At 32.8% G+C, this 23188-nt stretch overlaps 4 protein-coding genes and 1 long non-coding RNA gene across 5 annotated transcripts; 2 read left to right on the plus strand and 3 right to left on the minus strand.

Annotated features, from left to right (window-relative positions):
- The first annotated feature begins 88 nt into the window (after nt 1-88).
- Nucleotides 89-2671, plus strand: LOC103856970 (agamous-like MADS-box protein AGL82). The gene has a single exon (XM_033288693.1). It carries the CDS (start codon nt 1732-1734, stop codon nt 2554-2556), a length of 825 nt encoding a protein of 274 aa, XP_033144584.1. The 5' UTR covers nt 89-1731; the 3' UTR covers nt 2557-2671.
- Nucleotides 2672-2915: 244 nt separating this feature from the next.
- On the plus strand, nt 2916-5958 carry LOC103856971 (cleavage and polyadenylation specificity factor subunit 6). Its single transcript, XM_009134113.3, has 2 exons — nt 2916-5302; nt 5509-5958. The coding sequence occupies exon 1, from the start codon at nt 3310-3312 to the stop codon at nt 5293-5295; it is 1986 nt and encodes a 661-aa protein (XP_009132361.2). The 5' UTR covers nt 2916-3309; the 3' UTR covers nt 5296-5302; nt 5509-5958.
- A 463-nt stretch (nt 5959-6421) lies between these two features.
- Nucleotides 6422-8597, minus strand: LOC103856972 (two-pore potassium channel 1). Its single transcript, XM_033288686.1, has 3 exons — nt 8074-8597; nt 6883-7842; nt 6422-6812 (listed from the first exon to the last, which is right to left on the minus strand). The coding sequence occupies exons 2-3, from the start codon at nt 7806-7808 to the stop codon at nt 6647-6649; spliced, it is 1092 nt and encodes a 363-aa protein (XP_033144577.1). The 5' UTR covers nt 7809-7842; nt 8074-8597; the 3' UTR covers nt 6422-6646.
- Nucleotides 8598-11028: 2431 nt separating this feature from the next.
- On the minus strand, nt 11029-12305 carry LOC117132982. The gene is made up of 2 exons (XR_004456779.1): nt 12070-12305; nt 11029-11376 (listed from the first exon to the last, which is right to left on the minus strand). It is a non-coding gene; the product is annotated as an uncharacterized LOC117132982 (long non-coding RNA).
- A 5778-nt stretch (nt 12306-18083) lies between these two features.
- Nucleotides 18084-18773, minus strand: LOC103856975. The gene has a single exon (XM_009134119.3). It carries the CDS (start codon nt 18642-18644, stop codon nt 18342-18344), a length of 303 nt encoding a protein of 100 aa, XP_009132367.1. The 5' UTR covers nt 18645-18773; the 3' UTR covers nt 18084-18341.
- Between the last annotated feature and the right edge of the window lie 4415 nt (nt 18774-23188).

Below are 23188 nucleotides of genomic sequence, written 5' to 3' on the forward strand. Positions count from 1 at the left end.
GGGAAAAAAATATTGAATTTAGGTATTTGCTGACGTGGAACCATCTCGTCCCATAGTGGATAAGCATTTAAATTATCCATTCAAAACAGATCCCAATCCCATGCTACTCGCCGTCACCAACTCTGCTTGCCAACTTTAGACTGTTTCGGAGTGTTTTGGTGCAATAGTAATTATGTAAACCTACTATTATTTCCGTTTTCATATCCATTTAAATTATGTCCACAATATGTCACGTTTCAGTCTCGTATTCATCAAGTGGCCGCATAACTCTACTTCGATTTATTCGAATATAATGAAGATGACAAGATTTTCGGTTAATTACGAACATAAAGCTTGAAACTATAACTTTTACTCCACAAAAAAAAAATTGATTACACCCTAGCAACATCACTAAGGTACGAGACAAATAAATGAAATAGACATGTAAAAGAAAAGAAAAATCATTTTGAGAGGAACGTATAGTGAAAGTGGACTGCGTTCCGATTGAATGCAAAAGAGTTACCGCTGAAATCTCCACAAGTGTCACAATATGGATCGTTGGTACCAATCATACATCGCTCACTACCGGCCAATTTGACTCCGGATAGTACTCATTCATGTCGAAAGCAAGAAACAAGTAACAATTGAAGCAAAATCGATGGCCTGGTGGTGATTATTATTTATGATATTTATTTTGTGGTATCTAAATGAAGTGTTTGTAGTTTCTCATTTTTAGACTCTTTCTTGTTTTTATCGTATTTTTAATTGCTAAATATTTCAATGAAAAACTAGCAATGAACATGCTCTTATGGACTTTAAATGTTGCTTCTGCTTTTGTGGCCCTTTCTGATTATGGCCTTTTCATAGGTATTTTGATTTGCATATTGTTACATAGTTATATTATTCAACGTTTAGAAAAAGAATTATGTAAGAAGATAATGAAGATTATATTTTTGACAAAACAATGATTTGACCAAGGTAAGCAAAAACAGAAAAGGAAATGGACTTCAGAAATGGAAACTTTGGGGAAATCAATTGATTCAATCACAAACGAATCTTTTTATCATGATCATGGCATTGCTAATTATATGGGGTTTCCTTGATTTAGTGGCTTAATACGATCATTTAGTCATTAAACTCAACTTCATCATTAATACTTGCTTGGAAAGAAGTAAAATATCTGCATGGTTTCCATATTAGAGTAGGAGATAATATTTGAGAGTATATTTTCTTGCGTGTGCGATATATATAAACACAAAAAGAGGAACTCCATTGTTAAATCAAGAAAGAAACTTCAGAAACTAAGAGCTATCAACGTTCCACAAGGTATTTTTACCTTCTTTACTTTATATGAATATATCTGTTATTTTCCATTATTGATTTCCATTTCATTGTATATATATGTCGTAGTTGGATTTGGAATTATGCACAGACAAGTTTTATAGGGTTTTGATTATATATGATGTTACATTTTAGGACTATAAATCTCATTGATCTAGCTCCACCATTGTCTATATTCAAGAAACATATAATTCACTTTGTGTTTGAAGATGATGATAATGATATGATTAGTTGATTACGGAGACTAAAGAAACTCCCTTCTATCTACCCAAATCTAGTGTTGATGGGAGTCTTGATATATTACATGCCTCGTAATCAAAATCAATATTGCGTATAGAAACCACAATGAAATGTTTAGTTGAAAGTTTTATATTTTTGTTTTGTTTACATACTTTCTCTTTCAGTATTTGAATGGGTCGAAAAATGGTGAAGATGGCGAGAATAACAAACGAGAAGACGAGGATAACCACTTACAGGAAGAGGAAAGAATGTTTGTTCAAGAAAGCCAATGAGTTCTCAACACTCTGTGGCGTCAACACGTGTCTCATCGTGTATGGCCCGACCAGAGCAGGGGACGAGAGGATCGACCACCCCGAGTTATGGCCCAAGGATGAGAGAAAAGTCAGAGAGATCATAACCAAGTACAGAGACACCGCCTCGAGCAGCTGCATCAAAACCTACTCTGTACAAGAATGCTTGGAGAAAAGCAAGATCAAGTTGGAGAAAGAGAAGTATTGTCCGTGGGACAACAAGCTCGAAAAGTGTTCTTTAAACGAGCTATATGCAACTTTCGTGACAGTCTGTAACAAGATTCAAGAAGCTGCTAATAGGAAGCAGACATTTCCCGATGCTTCTTGGTCTACTCATCGTGACCAACTTGGTTTGATAGGTTACAACCAGCCATGTCTCGAGCAACACCAGTTGTTTCCTATGTCTTCAATGGAGCAGAACGGTTTCGCATTTCTCCCGTTTCTTAACCAAATGACCTCGACCTCGAACACCGGGGAAGTTGCGTCTTTCTCGAACGTGACAGAACCGGAGATGACTCAAGCCATGTTTTACGGAAGCTGTTCGGATGGTCAGTACGCTCCGATGGTACAGAAGACAGACTATATGGAACCAGTGCAGTGGGGTTTAGGGAACAGTATGTTCAGCAACGTGAAGCCTTTCGCAGACTATCCCATGAGGTTTGGACAAGTTAATGACTTGGAGAGTTCTGGTAAGACTCCTATGTGAAACGTTTGTTTCTTTCCTTTGATTGTTTATTGAACTTCAAGAGCTTTAAAACTTAATTATATTCTCAAGTTTTTGTTAGTTTGTGGATTTGTTATAATAAAAATCTCATTCAGTTGGAAAGTTGTTTTATTATTGTTTAAATTATTTTTTTAAACATTAGTTACCCTATTATTTACTATAGTTATTAGAATTATTTTAACTTTTATGAGAATTTCTGTCTAACAAATCTAATTCTCTGTAAAAAAAAATTCTTGTACTAAAATCCCTAAGTAATTCATGTTTGCTTACTTTTTAGAGTATGGAAAGGAGAAGAGTTTGAAAGTAGAATGAATATTCCTATTACCGGATATTAATTTGTTCCGTTTTACCTCCAGTCCTCCAAGTAAGCCCATTTATATAATTAGAGTTTTAGTTGTAGGCCCATGAAACACCCGAATGTTGTTGGATCGTTTAGTTACTCTCGTAAGCCACGTGTTATCTTTCATTTGGAAAGACTTTATAATGCGCCGCGCGCACGGTTGAAGTTAGCAATATTTGTTGGATTTCACCCGCGAAAAGAAAAAAAAATTAATTGTAAAGTTAATTAATCAATTAAGAAAATCGTAGAAATTTCACAAGATTAGGGTTTCTAGCGACACTCTCCTTTCTCCGTTTCTAGCTCGTAGGATTGTTCATGGTCGACGAGTGGGATTAAAGCTTTACGGTATTCTGATTCGGCTTACGATTGAAAGAGAGGAGCTTTTTCAGTTTAAGATGGCTGAGAGAGATCAGTTCCATCGCAACGAGGCGATCTCTGCCGTCGCCGACGAGGGTTTTATGGGTGAGGAAGAAGACGACGACTTTGATGATCTTTATAACGACGTTAATGTCGGAGGAGGGTTTCTTCAGTCTGTGAGAAAGAACGACGAAGCGGGATCAAGAAACGAGGAGAAGGAGAAGGTCAAAATGGAGGAAGAAGAAGCTGAGGAGGTCTCGATACCTGGTTTGGTTGGTGAGAGCGTTGCTATCAAAGCAGAAACAGAATCAGAAGCTAGTGGTAATGGTGTGATAGTCGCTTCTAGTGGATATGGAGCTCAAGAGCTTAAGGTAAGCGAGGTTAGCAATCAGATTCCTAGTGGAGTTGTAGGAGGTGGGATTAAAGTTGAGCTAGGGCAAGCTCCTAATAGGGCAAATGATGTTGAAGCTCCTAGAGTAAATAACGTTTCTCAGGGTCTCTTGCCGCCGCCGCCACCTCCTCCTCCCACCTTGGGAAATAACGAGAATTTGATGAGACCTGTTAATGGCATTATGGGGAACGGAGCTGCTATCCATATGCCTGGTGGTGGTGGTGGAACTTTTCTTTTTGTTGGGGATTTGCACTGGTGGACAACTGATGCTGAAGTTGAAGCAGAGCTCTGCAAGTATGGTGCGGTGAAGGAGGTTAGGTTCTTTGATGAGAAAGCTAGTGGTAAGTCGAAAGGGTATTGTCAGGTGGAGTTTTATGATCCTATGGCGGCTACAGCTTGCAAAGAGGGGATGAATGGGTTTGAATTCAACGGTAGGCCCTGTGTTGTTGCGTTTGGTAATCCGCATTCCATTAAGAGAATGGGGGAGGCACAGGTGAATAGGAACCAACAGGCGCAAGCTGCACTTGCACAAGCTAAGAGAGGAGGAGGAGTCCCTGCTGATCCTCCTCCTCCGAGTAATAAACCCGTCGTGGCCCCCACCAACAACAACTTCAACAGCCACGCCGTTGGCGGGAATTTCCAAGGTGAGGAGAATAGAGGATTTGGGAGAGGTAATTGGGGAAGAGGAAACGGTCAAGGAATGGGTGGTGGGAGAGGACCAGGTGGTCAGATGAGGAACAGGCCTGGTGGGATGGGTGGAAGAGGTTTCATGGGTAGTGGTGGAGGTGGGTTTGGTCCTATGAATATGATGCATCCTCAATCAATGGGGTTTGAACAAGCTTTTGGTGGACCCATGGCGAGAATGGGAGGCTATGGAGGCTTCCCTGGGGCTCCAGGTCCACCGTTTCCTGGGATTTTGCCCTCGTTCCCTCCTGTAGGAGGAGTTGGTTTACCTGGAGTGGCACCTCACGTGAATCCAGCGTTTTTTGGAAGAGGGATGCCGATGGGAATGATGCCTAATGCTGGTGTTGATATGGGAATGTGGGATCCTAATAGTGGAGGATGGGGTGGTGGTGAGGATTTGGGTGGTGGAAGAGCTGCGGAATCGAGTTATGGGGAGGAAGCTGCATCGGAGCATCAGTACGGAGAGGTTAATCACGATAGAGGGGCTCGTCAGAATCATGTGAAGGAAAAAGAGAGAGCTTCGGAAAGGGAATGGTCTGGTTCATCTGATAGAAGGAATCGCGAGGATAAAGATGCTGGTTATGAAAGGGACGTGCCTAGGGAGAAAGATGGTGGTCATGGTTATGATTTGCCAGAGAGAAGACATCGTGATGATAGAGAAACTGGTCGTGAGCGTGAGAGGGAACATCATCATCATAACGAGCGTGAACGCTCCAGGGATCGCGACAGAGAAAGGGACAGGGAGAGGGATCGTCATAGAGAAGAACGAGAAAGATATGGTGGTGATCATCGTAGTAAACACAGGGACGAACCTGAGCATGAGGATGAGTGGAACAGAGGTCGGTCATCCAGAGGACACAGCAAATCACGGTTGTCTCGGGAGGATAACCATCGCTCAAGATCAAGGGATGCTGATTATGGGAAAAGAAGGCGGCTTACAACTGAATAATCATCATGTAAGTAATTGAATCTAATGGTTCTTTCATTCCTCATGTATCTTAGTTTTTTGTCGGCATTGACATGTTATTGTCTCATTGTCTAAAACTAATGTGTGGTCTCGTAGAACAACTATTTTTTTCGAGTTGGTAGTAATCGTTCTGGTGTATACGTTCGCCCCTTTTCTTTGCTGACTAAGGGTTCTGTTGTCTTCTTAAATTTATAGCGTTATGGGAAGAAAGAAGACGTCAGAGAAAGTCAGACCCTTGTCGGAGAAGATAGTCTCTCACTGGTGAAGTCTCTTCTTCAACTCAGCAAACGTTTGCCTTGTTTAAGTCTTAGGACTCCTTTTACCATTTTTATGTGAAACTTCTAAGACCAGTGTGTTGGTGACCTTGTTCTTATTTTTCAACTGTTTCTGAATTTGTTGTTCTGTAGTTGTGTTTAGTTGAAGCCAAATAGTTGGTTAGCCAGTGTTATTGATCTTGTTTCTCCATGTTCTGTATGTATTCATTGTATTTGTAAGTTCTTATGTGCATTAGGATATACTTCAGAGGTAATAGCATGGCCATCCTTTGGGGAATGTGTTTTTGTAATCTCCAAATGCGATGTAGTAGATCATCCTTTTTTTCCGTTGTTGTAGAGGAAAACCGATAGCTCTTTGTTCAAGTGTGTACATAATAGAAAGTGACGTTTTATCCACGTTCTTGGTCTTTTAGCTATGATTACTTACACCTTCATCATTGGCAATACTATACATTGTTTTTCCTTTCGCTAGCACTGGCCAAGTTGAGTTGTCCTTCTGTTATTCACTTGAGACATTGCTTGTTTCATTACAGTATTTTTGTTTTAGTTTGGTTTCTTGTTTCTTGGATGAATTTTATTAGGAGAAAGGTCCTAGGATGTCAAAAGGTAACTGGCTTGACACCCACAGTGCCATGAATCTCAAATCGAGAATAACATAAATTTCAAAGCAACAAAACAATCATCATCACTTATTATTTGAGTGAATAAATCTTGTAAACTTGGTCAAGAGTAAATGCAAACAAACAATAATTAATGACTTTTAGTTTGGTCTGCAGTTCTTTTGAGTTTGATCTTAAAGAGCATAACAACATCAATGGAAAAACAGAGGTCCATGACAGATTAATATCAAAATTCAACTTTATTAAACAAAGTGTTCATGCCAAACCAAATATAAACAAAACATTCAAAGAGTGAGGGAATGTGGCATTACAAAACAGAATCAAACAATATTTCCAAAAAAAAAACTGTTCACTTCCTTTGCTTTTTGTGTGTTGTGTGTTAGTGTGTAGGTATAAGTTAACAAAGATTCCGATTCATCTTCCAAAGATGATGATAGCTTACCTTTGGATCTGGGACGCAGTCTGAGCTAGAGTGATGTCAGAAGTCGTCAAAGTTCCAGATTCATCATAATCCAATTGCTCAAACTCTTCCATAATCCCAGATATATCTTTCTCATCAATCTTCCCCATCTCTTTCAATTTATACACAATAAACTCTGCAGCTCTGCAACACACAAAACACAAACAATTAGAAGGAAGAAAACAAAAGAAAGACACAAGTCTCAGTGTCTCACCCAACAACACCATCTTCATCAAGATCAGCAGCCTCAAGATCATTATTAGTAATCCTCCTAGTCAAAACCCACTTCACCAACTCCCTCTGCTTAGTCTCCGCATTCAACTCAGCCACATAGAGAAAAAACTGAGCCAAACACACAGTACTCGTCAAGATCCAAAACACAGCGAAAAGCCTCCCAGTCCCCGAGTTAAAACTCTTATCACCATACCCCAACGTAGTAACCGTGGAGCACACGCAATAGAAAGCCTCAATAACCGGCATCTTCTCATACGCCACAAGAAAAACCGTACCGGTTAAGAAGAGAACCACAAGGACAAGGAACGTCACGTAACATTTGTATCTCAGCTTGTTGGTATGCAACTCCTTGAGAATCTCCGTAGGACCAAAGCTCTGACGCAGATGAAAAGCTCTAACGAGGAGAGTCTCCTGCTTCTCGACTAGATAATCAGCAGCTCGACTTAAGAGGTGGCCCACGAGGACCATCCCCGAGAAGACGAAGGCGCACGCGAGGAGCCGCGACGTGGAGCTATTGGGAACGAGGTCGCCGTATCCGACGGTCGTCATTGTGACGATACAGAAGTAGACGGCGTCAAGGACACCGTTGGTTTTGTGACCGGAGATTTGGTTTCTGACGAGGTAGAAGCAGAGAGTGCCGACGGTGAGATACAAAGCGAGGAGGAGGATGACTCGTCTGAGATTCGGGTTTAGGTCTCTGAACATTGGGTTCTTGCTTGGATGAGGATGAGGCTCGTCGAGTTTGACGTCGTTGTCGTTGAACGTGAAGTCGCCGCGAGGAGCGCTTCTAGAGCGGCGGAGTCTTCTTTTTCTCGAGGAGGTTCTTGAGTTTATGCTGAAGTCTTGTGCCATGGGAGGTGAGTGGTCCTTAGGCAGGAGTGGGTTACGTGCTGTGTCGTTAGACATTGTAGAATCGACTTATGAGAGATCTGTCTGAAAAACTGCAGTTCAATCAAATCTATTGTCAGGTCTCGATTTTAGACAAAAAGGTTGAGACTTTCGGATATGATTTTCTCATTGGTTAGGAACAGAAACAGAGTTACAGATAAAGATTGAGACTTTATCAACAAAAAGGAGGGGGGGGGGGGAAGAGAGAAGACGACAGTGAACGGAAGAATGTTCAGAGACAAAGAATTCGAAACTCGTGTAAAGATGAAGAATTGAGACTTACCCAGAACTCAGGAAATCAAAATCGAGATAAGCGGTTTGATCGGATCTCGCAATTGTTCTTCATTCGATGTTTTCTCGTTGTTGGCCACTTCTCTTCGGTGCTTACTCTGTTTTTTTTTTCTTTTTCTTCTTCAATTTAATTAATTTATAATTATTCTGTTTTTTCGGTGCTTACTCTGTTTTACAATTTATAATTAATTTATAATTTATATCATCTTCTAATCTTAAACTTTTCTTCAAACGCAGTCTCCTAATTATAAAACTCTCTATTTTCTGAATACTTCTTATTTTTCACAATTATAAATTGTAAAAAGCTTGCATGCAGTTGATAATAACATTTGTAGTATAAAAAAACATTCACAATGAATTTGTTTCTTCATTTTTTGTTCATGTTCTGGTTGTTCACATACAACCAGAAGTTACAAGCCAATAATGAAGTTATACTTATAGAACTTCTATTGGAATTCTCAACTATAATATATAAATAAAAATATTTTTAATTAAGATTTTCAGTATTAAAATATTTACTAGATTTTGACCCGTGCAACCGCACGGGTGTTTGTTTTCACTTTTCTATACATAAATTATTGTTTTAGAACATAAGTGGTATATATTTTTAATGTTAATCATATACTTAAATATTTATATAACTATTTCAAATACAATAATTTTATAATTTACATGTTATAATTAATTAATTGCTTAAACCTTATGTATTTGCCACTTCTTATTATATATTTATCTTATTGTATTTGCATTTAATTATTAAGCAAATTAATATATTCATGAGAAAATATATTTAAAAAATATTTTGTATTTAATTTATGCTAAATTCTGACCCGTAATTCAAAACTGGATTTCTTTTTACCAATATTTTTATGCTTATTTATTTTAGATAATTTATTATTGTATATATAAAAGTGTAAGATATGTTAATTTTTAGACATGTATTATATAGTTTGTTAATTTTAAGCCGTTCTATCATCATATTATATTTTAAATAAATAGTTTATATTTATGAAAATAAAATTTATAAATTTATCAATTGAATATAATTTTATCATATTTATTTTAGTATAATAATTATATTTTTACATGATCATGACTATAAAAGTAGACAAAATAGGATATGATTTATTTATTTTCATTTCTAAACGATAACTTAAAATACATTAAGTTATTGTTTAAACATTACACAGATTTATTAGAATTTTTAAAATATAATATATAAATATATATTATATTTAAAATGAAAATATATTATGATTAAAGTAGTTACAAAGTTTATATTATTAACTTTAAAGAAATACATGTTAATTTTTATGCATGTATTATATAGTTTGATAATGTTAACCCATCTTACCAACATATTAGATTTTATTTTTGAACATAAATATTTTATAATTGTGAAAATAAAATATATAAATTTAATACAATTTTATTATATTTAGCTCAATATAATAATTTTAATTTAATATGATTTATTATGATTATATAATAACTAAAATATTATAGATTTTTTTTATTTTTCATTTTATATAACTGAATATATTAATGTATAATAATATTTTAAACTAATTTTGAAATTAGTGAAAATATTTAAATATAATTTCGAAAATGAAGATCTTGTAAAAATCTTTTTAAACAGATTTGTTAGAATTTTAAAATAAATATATTTATATTTAAAATGAAAAGATATCAAAAGATACTATGATTAAAGTATTTTAAAAATTATATTTATTATTAGTCTGAATTAAAATATAGTATGAATTTCTATGAATAGGTCCATTAGGTCCATTTTTTAAAAAATCACACATGAATCAAGGTTGTGACTTCTGTTTTAATATATAAGATTATATCCTATTTTATCAATTTTATAATAATATCTATCATTTTAAAATAAAAATGTTATATTGAAGAAAATATGATAAAATTATTTTAAATTGATAAGTTAACATATTTTATTTTCATAAATAAAAAATATTTATGCTAAAAATATAATATGTTGGTAGAACGGGTTAAAATTAGTAAAATATATAATACACGTATAAAAATTTAACTTATCTTAGTCTTTTCAATATACAGTAATTTATTATACAAAATTAATAAACATTAAAAAATTACTAAAAAATCTAGCGATTTGAATTACGGATCATGATTATAATAAATTAAATACAAAATTGTTTTCATATATGTTGTTTCATGCATTAAAAAAATTAGTTTAGTAATCAAACGCAAATTCAATAAGACAAATATATAATAAGCAACATATATATGTGATGATTTTAATTTACAGCATGAAAATTATAAAATTATTATATTTGGCATAAATATGTGAGTAACATTAAAAATATATAATAATTATGTAAAACAAATATCTATATATATAAATGTGAAAATATATACCCGCACGGTTGTGCGGGTGGAAATCTAGTTTAACGTTGCAATACTATACCTCCATATGTTAAATATTTAAATATTTGTCGATGTTAACTTTTAAAATTATAAAAAAAACATTTTAAATAACAAAAATCATATTATCTAACAATGATTAATCTTTACTACCTTAAACCAATGAAAACAAATTTTAAACTATATAGTTTATTTTAAAAATTAAACAAAAAATAAATGTTGAATATTTACTTGATAATATAAATCTATAAAGCGAAAATTTTAATTTTTAAAAAACCTTCTAAATTTCTGAAATGTTACAATATCTTTGAATATGACAATATAACAATATTTTACTAATTTTTATATATATTTACGATTTTAATAATGAAATAATAATCTGAAATATATATATAATATAGAAGAAGATACAAATACATGTGAAAGTTTGAAACAATCTATTCAATAAAAAAATATACCGTAAACTTATTATGTTTTAACAATTGATAGACACAAATATATTACTATAATATATACTAATTTAGAATTGAAAACACAATATTTATATAAAATAAATGAAAACAAAAACTCGCGCGGACCGATTTAGTTTAGGTGATGGTTGAGGTTAAATGTAGTGCGATCGATATATATAGATCGCTAGGTTTGTTAGGGTATTTAGGGAGAATATACTGTGACTTTATTCGCAAGGAAGAAAATTAATTGTAGAAAATTTTAAATCGGTTGTTATGGTTAGTTATATCGTAGACATTGATATCTTGATATATTAGAGGATATTCTTGGTAGTTGTTTGGATATTTCATAGCAAAATTTTAGGAAACACACACAATATGTTCATCTTCTCTAAATGCTCACTGTGTAGTTGTTTGGATATTTCATCTTCTCCAAATGCTCACTGTGTTTAGGTTATTAAGTAATAAAGTTATTAACAAATGTTCATGTTCAAGACTAACAATCAAATACGTAACAGATAATGGAAGAAACATGTTCAAGTGCTCATATTCAAGGCTAAAAACAATATAAGCTTATTCAATTGTCAATTAAAAATCTATGGTTGGAATGTTGTGTGTGAATTCTCACACAAAAGCACTTGATAGCGTAATATCATGGTGGTCAATTGATTTCTGTTACTTTTGATTGACGTATATGACTGCATTTACGTACGTAGCAATAATTCCTTTCATGTTTCATTTGGAGATACACTATGAAACAAACCTGAAGCACTCCTGTTTGAGTCGATGTTAAAGTTGCAGAGAGGTTTGGGTTTTGAAAGTAGACGGTTTAGGTTAGTTAAACGTGTGTTAAGGAAGAGTAAAAATTGTAATGTTTGTGGTGTTTCAATGTATAGATGTGGACATGAATTAAATGTGATCAATTCCTAATAGATAGTCCAAAATTAATATGAAAGGTGTAAAATGAATTTCTAGTAATAGGTCCAATTGGTCCATTTTAAAAAAAAAATCACACATGAATCAAGGTTGTGACTTCTGTTTTAATATATAAGATGTGATAAAACAATATTTTTTATTTCTAAGATGCACATTATAAAACTTTTTTTTTGAATAATCAGGTGTATCCTAGTTTTTACCGGGGTGGATCGAGATTAGTGGCGAATGTTCATAACGGTGTATGTTAGCCGGAGTACGCCTTGATCACCAGACGCCGGAGGAACCTGAATGTTAAATTTTGCTTTCAGTAACCAGCTGTATTCGAATCTGGATTCGTATTGGACCGAATCTCTCTCAAAACCATTGGCCGTCCTCGCTCGGTTAAAACCCGGGTCATTATGAAACCTTTTCAATGGATGTGCTCTTGCATGCCGTCATGTGTAATCTAGACAATAGTATATTGCTCAATGTCATTCCACTATTCCGTAATTAATAATATAACTAACCATTTTCAATTATTAATTTGTCATTTAATAGTGATGTACCATAACTTAGCCAACTCTATTCCGTCCATATCAAAATACATAGTTTAATAAAAATTCATATCGAAAGAGACTTCAACTTTAATATATTATCTATCTTATTAAAACTCAAGTACAAAATAGGAGTGTTTGGAGACTTGAATAGGACTTTTAAAAATTTGGAGTGTTTGGAAACATGGATTGAAGTCCTTTAAAAAAAAATATTTTTGTTTGAAAACAAGGATAGTAGTATTAAGAAAAAAAGTAATGGGCTTATGTTTTTTTTTTTTAAATTGAAAGTTATCTACGTCACTTTTAAAATATACCAAAATGGGTCAATCTAATTCCCTAAATTTTTTTTTCTAAACAAACCATAAAACAAAATTTAAACTTTATATACATATTTCAAATCAAAATAATAATTCAAATTTGATTTATATCAAAAATTGATTCAAAAATATACATATATTCAAAAATGGATTTTTACTAAACTATTTTTCAATAACCATTATAAAAAAATATTGTCAATATATATAAGAAAAATATAATACAAAGCCCAATTTGAAATACCAACTCAAATTATGGTTTTCATATTTCATATTAAGTTTTAAAAATATAATATATGTAATTATTTATATGATGGTATGTATAAAATACTATTAATTATATGATTACTTATATGATGGTACATATAAAATACGATTAATTATATGATGATAAAATACGATATATAATAATGACTAGGGATGGGCTTTTGGATACCCATACGGGTTTAGTTCTGATCGGTTTGTATTTTGGGTTTTCGGGGTCAAAGATTTCAGCCTTATTAGAATGTTTCTAAATTTTGGTTTGAGTTCGATTTGGATCTTTGCGGGTTTTGTTTGGGTTTGGATAACTAATTTAAATTATTTTTAAAGTCTTAAATCATTATATATTTTAAATTTCTCAAAATGTATAAATAAAATAAGGGGTTTTTGCCAAAACTAACCCACAACTTGATTTTAATCCCAAACCTATACCCAAACTTGAATCAAATGCAAAACTAACCTAAAAGCCTAGTGAAATTACAGCTCAACCCCTTGTGACCAAACAAAAAAACATAAGCCATTTTTACGAATATAGCCTCAGTAAATCGTCTGAGTCGTCTGAATTGTTGGAAGTCGTCTAGACGACTGAAGTTTCAGTCGTCTGGTACCAGCTTATTTTAAAAATAATTTATAAATCTTGTAAAAAATATTTTGATGCGTGAAAAATAAAAATCAAGTAATTATAAACAGTTTTAAGTGATATAAATTAAGATATGATAAAATTGATTTGTTTTGAAGATAGATGAGTGGAAGTAGTGAATCATGAAATACTTTGGTTTAGGAGTTTGGCAAACATATGTTGTAGTATTGTATGTATTGTTAGGGTTAGATTTTGGAAAACTAAAATGTTTTTTTCAAAAATTAGTTTTCACTTATATGTGTTTATTTCTGTGTATAGTAAACACTTTTCAAGTTTGATTTGGTTTTATGAAGTGTTTAATTAGATAATTAAGTTTAGGGGTTATGTTTAGGGTGTGGACGACTTATATTTCAGTCGTCTGTTGAATAATTTACCCGGACGACGTATATTTCAGTCGTCCAGACGACTTACTTGTAAGTCGTCTGTAAAGTCTTCTATTTTAGTTTCCCGCTAAAAATATTTAATTTCCCGCTAAAAATATTAAACTCTTCTGGACGACTTACATGTAAGTCGTCTGTTTTAATTTCTTCACCAGACGACTGAAATGTAAGTCGTCCAGGAAGTCGTCTGAGTCAAAAATATTTAACCTAATTGGATTTTTTGTCTCCCTATATAAAGAAAAATTTACACATTCTCTCTCCTCCTCTCAAATGGCTGCAACAAAAATGTAATGTTCATCATTCTAAAACTCTCCAACCTCTCTCTAATCTCTTTGACTTGAAAACACCAAACTTTATATGAATTTTTCAGTTTTGTCTCATGTATTTCTTACTAATCTATCTCTTTTGCAGGTTTTTAATCAAATGGTACTCATCTTCCACTAATTTAGAGGTAGATCTATTAATTTTAGATATGTATTTTTGTGTGTTCTATAAATGTAGATTTATCTAATCTTCCACTCATTTTCTCTATTTTTAAGTCATTTGAACGTTTTTGGATATGCAGGTTTTTCAGATCTGGATTTGATGCGCAGGTTTTTCAGATCTGGAAGACTTCTGGGACGACTTACCTGTTAGTCGTCTGGAAGTCGTCTGGAAGTCGTCTGGACTTCTTGGAAGTCTTCTGACAAAGTCGTCTGGACTTCCAGGAAGTCGTCTGGACTTCCAGGAAGTCGTCTGGACTTCCAGGAAGTCGTCTGGACTTCCAGGAAGTCGTCTGGACTTTTCTGAGCGTTTTGGTAAGTTCTTGTGTCTGATTTTTCTTCATTTGGTAACTTCTTGTTGTATAAAGTTCTTACTTTTTTCCCAAACTAAAACTCTCCAAACCCACTCTAATCTCTTTGACTTGAAAACACCAAACTTTATATGAATTTTTCAATTTTGTCTCATGTCTTTCTTACTAATCTATTTTTTTTTTGCAGGTTTTTAATTAGATGGTACTCATCTTCCACTAATTTGAAGGTAGATCTATTATTTTTAGATATATATTTTTGTGTGTTCTGTAAAGGTAGATTTATCTAATCTTCCACTCATTTTTTCTGTTTTTAAGCCATTTGAACGTTTTTGAATATGCAGGTTTTTCAGATCTGGATTTAATATGCAGGTTTTTCAGATCTGGAAGACTTCTGGGACGACTTACTTGTAAGTCGTCTGGAAGTCGTCTGGAAGTCGTCTGGAAGTCGTCTGGAAGTCGTCTGGACTTCCTAAAAGTCGTCTGGACTTCCTGTAAAGTCGTCTGGAAGTCGTCTGAACTTCCTAAAAGTCTTCTGGCAAAGTCGTCTGAACTTCCTGGAAGTCGTCTGGAGTTCTTAGAAGTCGTCTGGACTTCTTAAAAGTTGTCTGGTCTTGTCTACTCAAGTGGAATCCAAGCTTGTCTTTGTAGATGAATGATCTATAATAGTTTTGTTTGTGGTCTGTTTTGTGAATTGCATGTATACTCTTTTAGTTGTGCATTTTTTGTAAAATCAGTAATAATGTTTTCCAAGATGTATTAAATGTGCTAACAATGTGTTTACACATTTACAAATCAATGAAATAATAGAATTCAGTAGCCTTTTTCTTATCTTTGGATCTCTCATATGCAATAATAAACTCCAATGGCCTTTTTCTCATCATAATAAACAAGAATGTTGGTAAGAAATGGAAACAAACAATAGTAACTAGTCAAAACATATCATATTTTTTATAAGTTTGCATTGAAAAACTTAGTCAAATTTAGTAAAACTAAGGGAGAGAACATATTTTGTAAATATGAGTTTTACATATCTTGAAGTTACTTATCACTCTTAAAAATACAAGTTATTCAAAAACTAACGTAGAAGACTTAAAAACTAGTGGAGAAGACGCAGACGACTTCAATCTAAGTTGTCTAGACGACTAAACTATATGTCATCTGGTCAACGCAGAGGTTATTTTCGCAATTGACTTTGAAATCTGTTATTTCGGACGACTGAAAGTTAAGTCGTCTACTATTGTTGGTTAAAAAAAAAACTCCAAAAAAGCTAGACCACTTACATTTCAGTCGTCAGAGGTTAGTTTTGCATTTGACTGGATTATTTCAGAAGTTTGACTTTTTGGACGACTTACATTTCAGTCGTCTAGTGAAAATTAAAATAATAATATTTTTTTAAAAGTAGACGACTTAAAGTTAAGTCGTCATAGGTTAGTTTTGCAATTGAAAAAAAAACTTCAAGATTTAATTATACACAGACGACTTATAATTCAGTCGTCCACCAGACGACTGAAATGTAAGTCGTCCAGGATTTACGAGGTTTGACCAGAATCTCGGAAAAAAGTCCTGGACGACTTACAATTAAGTCGTCTGGTGGACGACTGAATTATAAGTCGTCTGTGTATAATTAAATCTTGAAGTTTTTTTTTTCAATTGCAAAACTAACCTATGACGACTTAACTTTAAGTCGTCTACTTTTAAAAAAATATTATTATTTTAATTTTTCCCAGACGACTGAAATGTAGGTCGTCTGGAGAAGTCAAACTTCTGAAATTATCCAGTCAAATGCAAAACTAACCTATGACGACTGAAATGTAAGTCGTCTAGGTTCTTTGGAATTTTTTTTGAAACCAAACAATAGTAGACGACTTAACTTTCAGTCGTCTCAGGTTACAGATTTCAAAGTCAATTGCAAAAATAACCTCTGCGTTGACCAGACGACTTCCAGGTAAGTCGTCTACAGCCAGACGACTGAAAGGTAAGTCGTCTACAGCCAGACGACTTCCCAAGTAAGTCGTCTGACGAACAGATCTGGAAAAAAACTCGATGTCATACCTTAAATTGGTGAGATAAGTTCCTTAGCATACATAAGGCTTCTCCAAGCACACAGAATCACAAACGAAAGTCACCCACCCATAATCGTTAGCTTCTATGACTCTATGAACCATAAAAATTTTAGAATCAAAATCTTGGGTTTTTTTAGCTCATTGTGGAGAGAAAGTGAGAGATATGTTGTGTTTAGTTCACAAGAATGAAAAAAGAAGAATGGTAAATCGATTTTGGGAGCATTAAGAGCTTCAAATTGGTTGTTCATGGTGGTTGTGGTATTGATGACAATGGCAATCTTGTAATTACTTGAAGATGATGAGGGTGAGAGAGTAAAAATGTCATTTTCGAAAAAAATCATAAAAAAAAAATTGATGGTATTTTCGTAAATTATATGAACTTGTGGGGTGAATAGGGCAAAACCAATTTTCAAAAAAAAGGAAGGTTAGTTTTGTGTTTGACTTTAAGTTTTAGGTCAATTTTGCAAAAATCCCATAAAATAATATATTACGTATAAATTTGAATAACATATGTCATAATACTTAAGCTTAACATATCAATTGGCTTGATTTAAAATTTTGGATACGAAATCAATAATTATTTTAAGTATTTTTGGTGATTTGAGTATACTTTAACTATTTCAGATATTTACTTTTGACTATCTATATATATTTTCAAGTATTTAAACCAATTTAAAAATATCATTTTTGATGTTTTATATACGTTAAATCTAAAAATAATTAATATATATAAGTATATAAATCTATTTTTAGATAAATTCGGATACCCAAATACTTCGGTTCGGATCAGATTCGGTTCTCTAAATAACAAAATTTTGAATAATTAGAATATTTAATCAATTTATGTTTGGGTTTGGTACTATATCTTTGGAACGGTATCGGTTATGTTCCTCGGATTCATTTTTCCAAATCCTAATAATTACATGAAAAACAAATATCAACATATTTTTCAAAATATACACCCGCGCGCCTGCGCGGGTCAAAATCTAGTCCGAATTAAAACAAGAGGTTAAGGTTAGAGTTTAACGTTTGGTTACCAAAACTTGTTGACCCTTGTAAATGCTAATAACTACTATGAATAAAATAAACTAAAACAACAAGAATATATGCTTGTGTTCTTTAGTTGATTAGGGCTTACACACTGTATACAATATTCTGTGGTAAAACAATGATCGAGTCTAGTAATTAATCATGTGATGATTTGATAATCATAAGTCCATAGATCACATGTTTAGAATATAATACATAAAAGATGTTATTGATGCACTCATGGTGGTTACATATGTGTACATTATTACATGCTTCAAAACTTCTCCATACCACATACATACATATAACACACAAACGTGATTACTGATTACTACTAATTGATCGATACATATTATATCGTGATTTATTATTCAGAAACATTTTAATTATATGAGACTACTTGATACGATCGGACGTTTGTGGGGAGAGAGATTTGGATATTCAAACACCAAACATACCCTAAAGCTGATCAGGCCAGAGAAATGACTCCATTGCAAAGACCCTCTTGTCTTCAAGAGATCCTTCGAAGGAGATTCCATATTGTTTGAGGAGCAAGTCAAGGCTGAGATCGTCCATGGCTTCATAATCAGACTTGGAGTATTTAGGATAGTGAAGAGGAACTTGAAACCCTCTTGGGTATTCCTCTTTCTTCATCATCTTTATTTTGTTGCGGGTGCTTAGGCTGTTGCTGGTTTGATTGATCTGGTTTGAGTAGCCAAACATTTGAGTGAAAGCCGAGGTCAATAGCCATTTCATTTCCATTGTCTTTGGTTGTTTTTAAGAGTTTACCAAAAGAAAGAAGTTTTGAAATGATCAAGAGAAAGAGAGGAAAGGCAAAGAAGGAAAAGAAGAAGCAATTATAAGAAGCTCAAACTCAAAGGCAAGCTTGGAGGATTGGTAAAGGCAGCCAAATACTCGTATTTATATAGAGTGAGAGGCAGGTAACACAAACTGATTTATTTTCCAAACAATATATTTTAATATTTATATACACATAAATATCATTCTTGTCATTTAAATTTTGTTCTTATCATCAACTTATTTAGTACGTATATAATTTTATATGTTTAAACATTAGATTATATATATGAGTATTTAGCTGGCAAAGTAATGGTTGTAGAATAGGATTATAACGAGTTTTTTAAAACAATACACAAGTATCAAATTACTTGCTTGGAAAATTGCTTTTGTAGAGATTTATATTTTTTTTAAATGGAAAATTTGGACTCTTTCAATATTCAGAATCAGCGACTAATTATACCATCTTGAAAGCATAAATCACCCTTTTATATGGAGTTGAATTGGTGATCAACCGAGCAAAATATATTGCATTGGCAGCTAACGAATATGTAACGTAATTTGTTACAAAATGAATACATCTATATTATTAAAACTGAAGTATATTTTAGTACTGTTTGGAAACTTAGATAGTAGATTAAATGAAAGTTGTTTGGAAACAAAGATAGCATATTAAATATTTTTTTTTTACATATATAGATAATGTATTTTTTTTTCATTTACAGATTCTGTCGTTTGGAAACTTGCATATCAGATTAAATGAGAATTGTTTGGAAACACATATAGTAGATTAAATATTTCTTTTTACTTACACATTTAGCCATTGTACTTATTTCTTATTTACAAATCTGCCACTTCACTTAAAATCCAAAATTTAAATTAATTAATTACACTGAATTGTTATTTCTTTTTGCTGAAAATAAAAACACAAAATGTAATATATAGTATATATTAATTTGTTACAATACAATTTTCAAGAAAACCAAATATCATAAAATTAATAATAATTCATAAAAACCTACTGTAAAAAATTAAATCGTTTTTAAATAAATAAATAAAAAATCAATAGGTTAATATATGAATATTACAATTACATCAAATTGCATCAAGTTATAAAATTATAAATATAATATTACGTACAGATAAAAAATTATTATCAAACATCTATATTATAATATAATATATTCTACTCTAAATATATTTTACAAAAAATAAAAATATAAATGGATATTTTATAAAATTAATGGTTTATAAATTTACATTGAACGCAAGTTAAAACCAACACTCGTGCGGGAGCGCGGGTCAAGATCTAGTATATCTTTATATATAAAATAGAGTTCTCTCTATCCTGGTGCTGCCACATAGGATCCATGTCACAAACTCGACTTCTATGTTGTTGACACGTGTCCCCATTTTACAAAACGCATCACTTCGTTTTCGTCTGAAATCTGATAGGCTCCAATCGTGGGCTTTTAACGCATCGTGTAAAGTTTCTATATTTTTTGGATTTAAGGGATGCTCGCCGCCTTAGTTTGGGAAATCCGATCGTCGACTTTCTGGATGCATTAACACTAGGTCCCCATTCATCCCACGATTTATCATTGAAGATATCCCACCATTACTTCTTTGCTTAGGATCTTCTACTATATAAGGGTATGTTCTACACCTGGAGATTCATCACTCCGATATTTTCGATCATAAGATTTCCAGAAATCAATCTAAATTGCGGCGGAGTATGAGGTGATGAAGTGGATTATAGAGAGGCGGAGATACAGAGACGGTGATGATTGGATTTATGATGAGGTGGAGGATTGGGTTTGAGAAGAGTAGATGTCGATGAAGCTGAATTCATTGTCAGGACTTGGGGAAAGTTGTAAAACCATTCACTCTAGCTCAAAATTTCATCAATAAAACCATTTACATCATATATCTTGATGCACTTAGCGATTTGTTTTGTCACCTAACGGCGCCGGTAAACACAGCTAGATTCCACGGTCGTCGGAATCAGATAGGAAGTCCAGTGATTTCTGCCAGAGCTTTCATCATAAAAATAGGTTGTTATCTCCTCTGTTCTTATTCCTTCCTTTCTCCACATCTCTGTACGACATTATTGTTTTCCCTCTCTCACCTCAATATCTTAGATTTATCTTCGATGTGGTTATATAAATTGAAACTATGATTAACCGGTTAATGCAAAACCAGGAGAAATAGTTTGGAGGAAGAAAGGAGGATGAATTAGAGGGATAAGAGATTGAGACAGAGCATCAGTAACTGGAGGAATCAAGGATTTAAGACAAAATTTGTGATTATTATTAGTCTTTGTATCGATCTTTGTGGAATAAGTTAAGAATAGAGCTTTTGGTGCGTCAATGGTGAGTTAGGCGATGGTTTAACCTCTTCTCCAAGGTTTTGCCATTTTTTTTTCAACTCAAAAGTCAAAACAAATAAAAAGTATTTTTGATCACATACCCATATAACATATAACTTACAAAATGACTGTATCTGAGATTATCTACAAAGGAAAGATGGTTGAGTTTGGATATAGCTTATGCTTTGCACATGATGTCTAAGTCTAAAGTGAAAACCGCCTATGAGACCATTTCAGGATATTTAGGTAATGTTCTTCATCTTGGTCCTTATTGTAGATTGACATTGTCTGACTCAAAAGTGTTAAACTTTGTGCAGAAATGCAAAGCCTATGAAAAATTGAATGAGGGTTACAAGAAATCTATGGTGAGAACTATTATAAGACTCAAACCAGCTGATCAAGTAAGAGGTTTCTTTTGTTTTTGAACTGTTAAATTCTTTTGTGCCCTCCGGTTCTTTCCACTGATACTTAGCGATTCTACCTACCATTGAAAAGTTTTGCCACTATATGGTCTAGAGGAGATAATAATAGTGAGTCGCATTAGCTTTAACCTTTGGAGACCTAAGTTTTTTGTGAGCACCCTTACACGACAATATTTTCAATAGATATAGTAAGGCAAGCGTTGGATAATAAAATAGAGACCCAAAGCTGAATCAATTAGTGATTCTGTATTTCTTTGTTTTCTAACTTTTAAGGATATACAAACTTCACTAAAAAATCTAACACATTATGCAACTTACTAGGTTTTGTGCAGCTCATCCAAGGAACATGTTTGTAACTACACAGAGAGTCAGACGACAAGTCAAAATGTCTGCAGTGGTGATTACTGTATGATAATATCCCAAGTAAAGATCATGAGTAGTTGAGTTTGGAGAAAATAACATTTGTAGTCGTCATTGTGAAATCCAATGAGAATACTTAATCCAATTCTTTCGGGAATGTCATGAAACTCGGGTCAGGCTTTTTCTATCTTGAAACTATTTCTCTTCAAACTTTTGGAATATCATTGTAAGCTTCAAACATAGGCTATGGGAGTTTTAGTATGAATAAATGTCTCCCTCATACACTGTCACATTGTCAAGTTATGCCACTTAAATTGAAAATCGTGTGTTCATATGTTTTAGAAAAAGTAGTAGAAAGTGTTTATTATATTGCTCATGAAGTATCAAGAAGAAAAGAAGAAATTACAGAAAGGAGATCGAAATTTGGATTGCAAAGATTATTATATACATCTTGCTTTGTGGTGTGCTTCTTTTTTGGGTGGTAATATAAAGTTAACATGTTCTTTGATTGTTCTATGTGATTATGAAAATGGGATATTTGATGAAATATGGATTATAGGATTTTATTTAATACATCCAACACTAAAAGTTACAAAACAGAGTTACTTCTTCAGGAAGAAACGAACGTAAAAGAACATTTATATCTGGTTGAGTTCATCTTGATTTTTTTTTTTTTTGAGAAAGGACTTAGTTCATCTTGATTTTCCAAATTGTTAATTGTTATATTACACTTAGTTCTTTTATTGTTTAGTATATTTCATTCCATATATAGTTGTGATTTTATCATTTTTTATATTTTAACCGATTTAGTTAGTGTAATTTATATAGTATTTATATAGTTTTGATATATATAATTTTAACATGAAAAATTAGTTAGTGTAATTTAAAAAAAAAACTTAAACTTCTTGAATTAAATATAGTAACATTTATTTAAACTTTAGATTTTCTATTTTTATGTCAAAGTGAAATAAAATAATATGAAGATATATATTATTAGATTTTCTAAATTATTTTGCTAATTGTATATTCTCTGAAAATAGAGAAAAAGAAGATTAGTGTCACTTTAATTCAAACTAAAAATGATTATTCAAAGTAACAATACGATCTCTGAATTTTATTCATTATTTAGTTTCTCATAATATAGTTTTCTATATAATTTTTTAAAAAGCTTCATAAAATGATATAATTCATATAAAATAGTATTTATTATAAATTTCCGCCCGTAGGGCGGGCCGATCCTAGTTTTTAATAGAGACCTAATGAAAAGCTATCCTAACACTCTAGTACGAAAACCATGAACCAAGTATTGAAAAGTCATTTATTTCTCCTATCGTGAGATCATACGCACCAAACCTTAG

Source organism: Brassica rapa, chromosome A03, assembly GCF_000309985.2.
Source record: "Brassica rapa cultivar Chiifu-401-42 chromosome A03, CAAS_Brap_v3.01, whole genome shotgun sequence".
Lineage (NCBI taxonomy): Eukaryota > Viridiplantae > Streptophyta > Magnoliopsida > Brassicales > Brassicaceae > Brassica > Brassica rapa.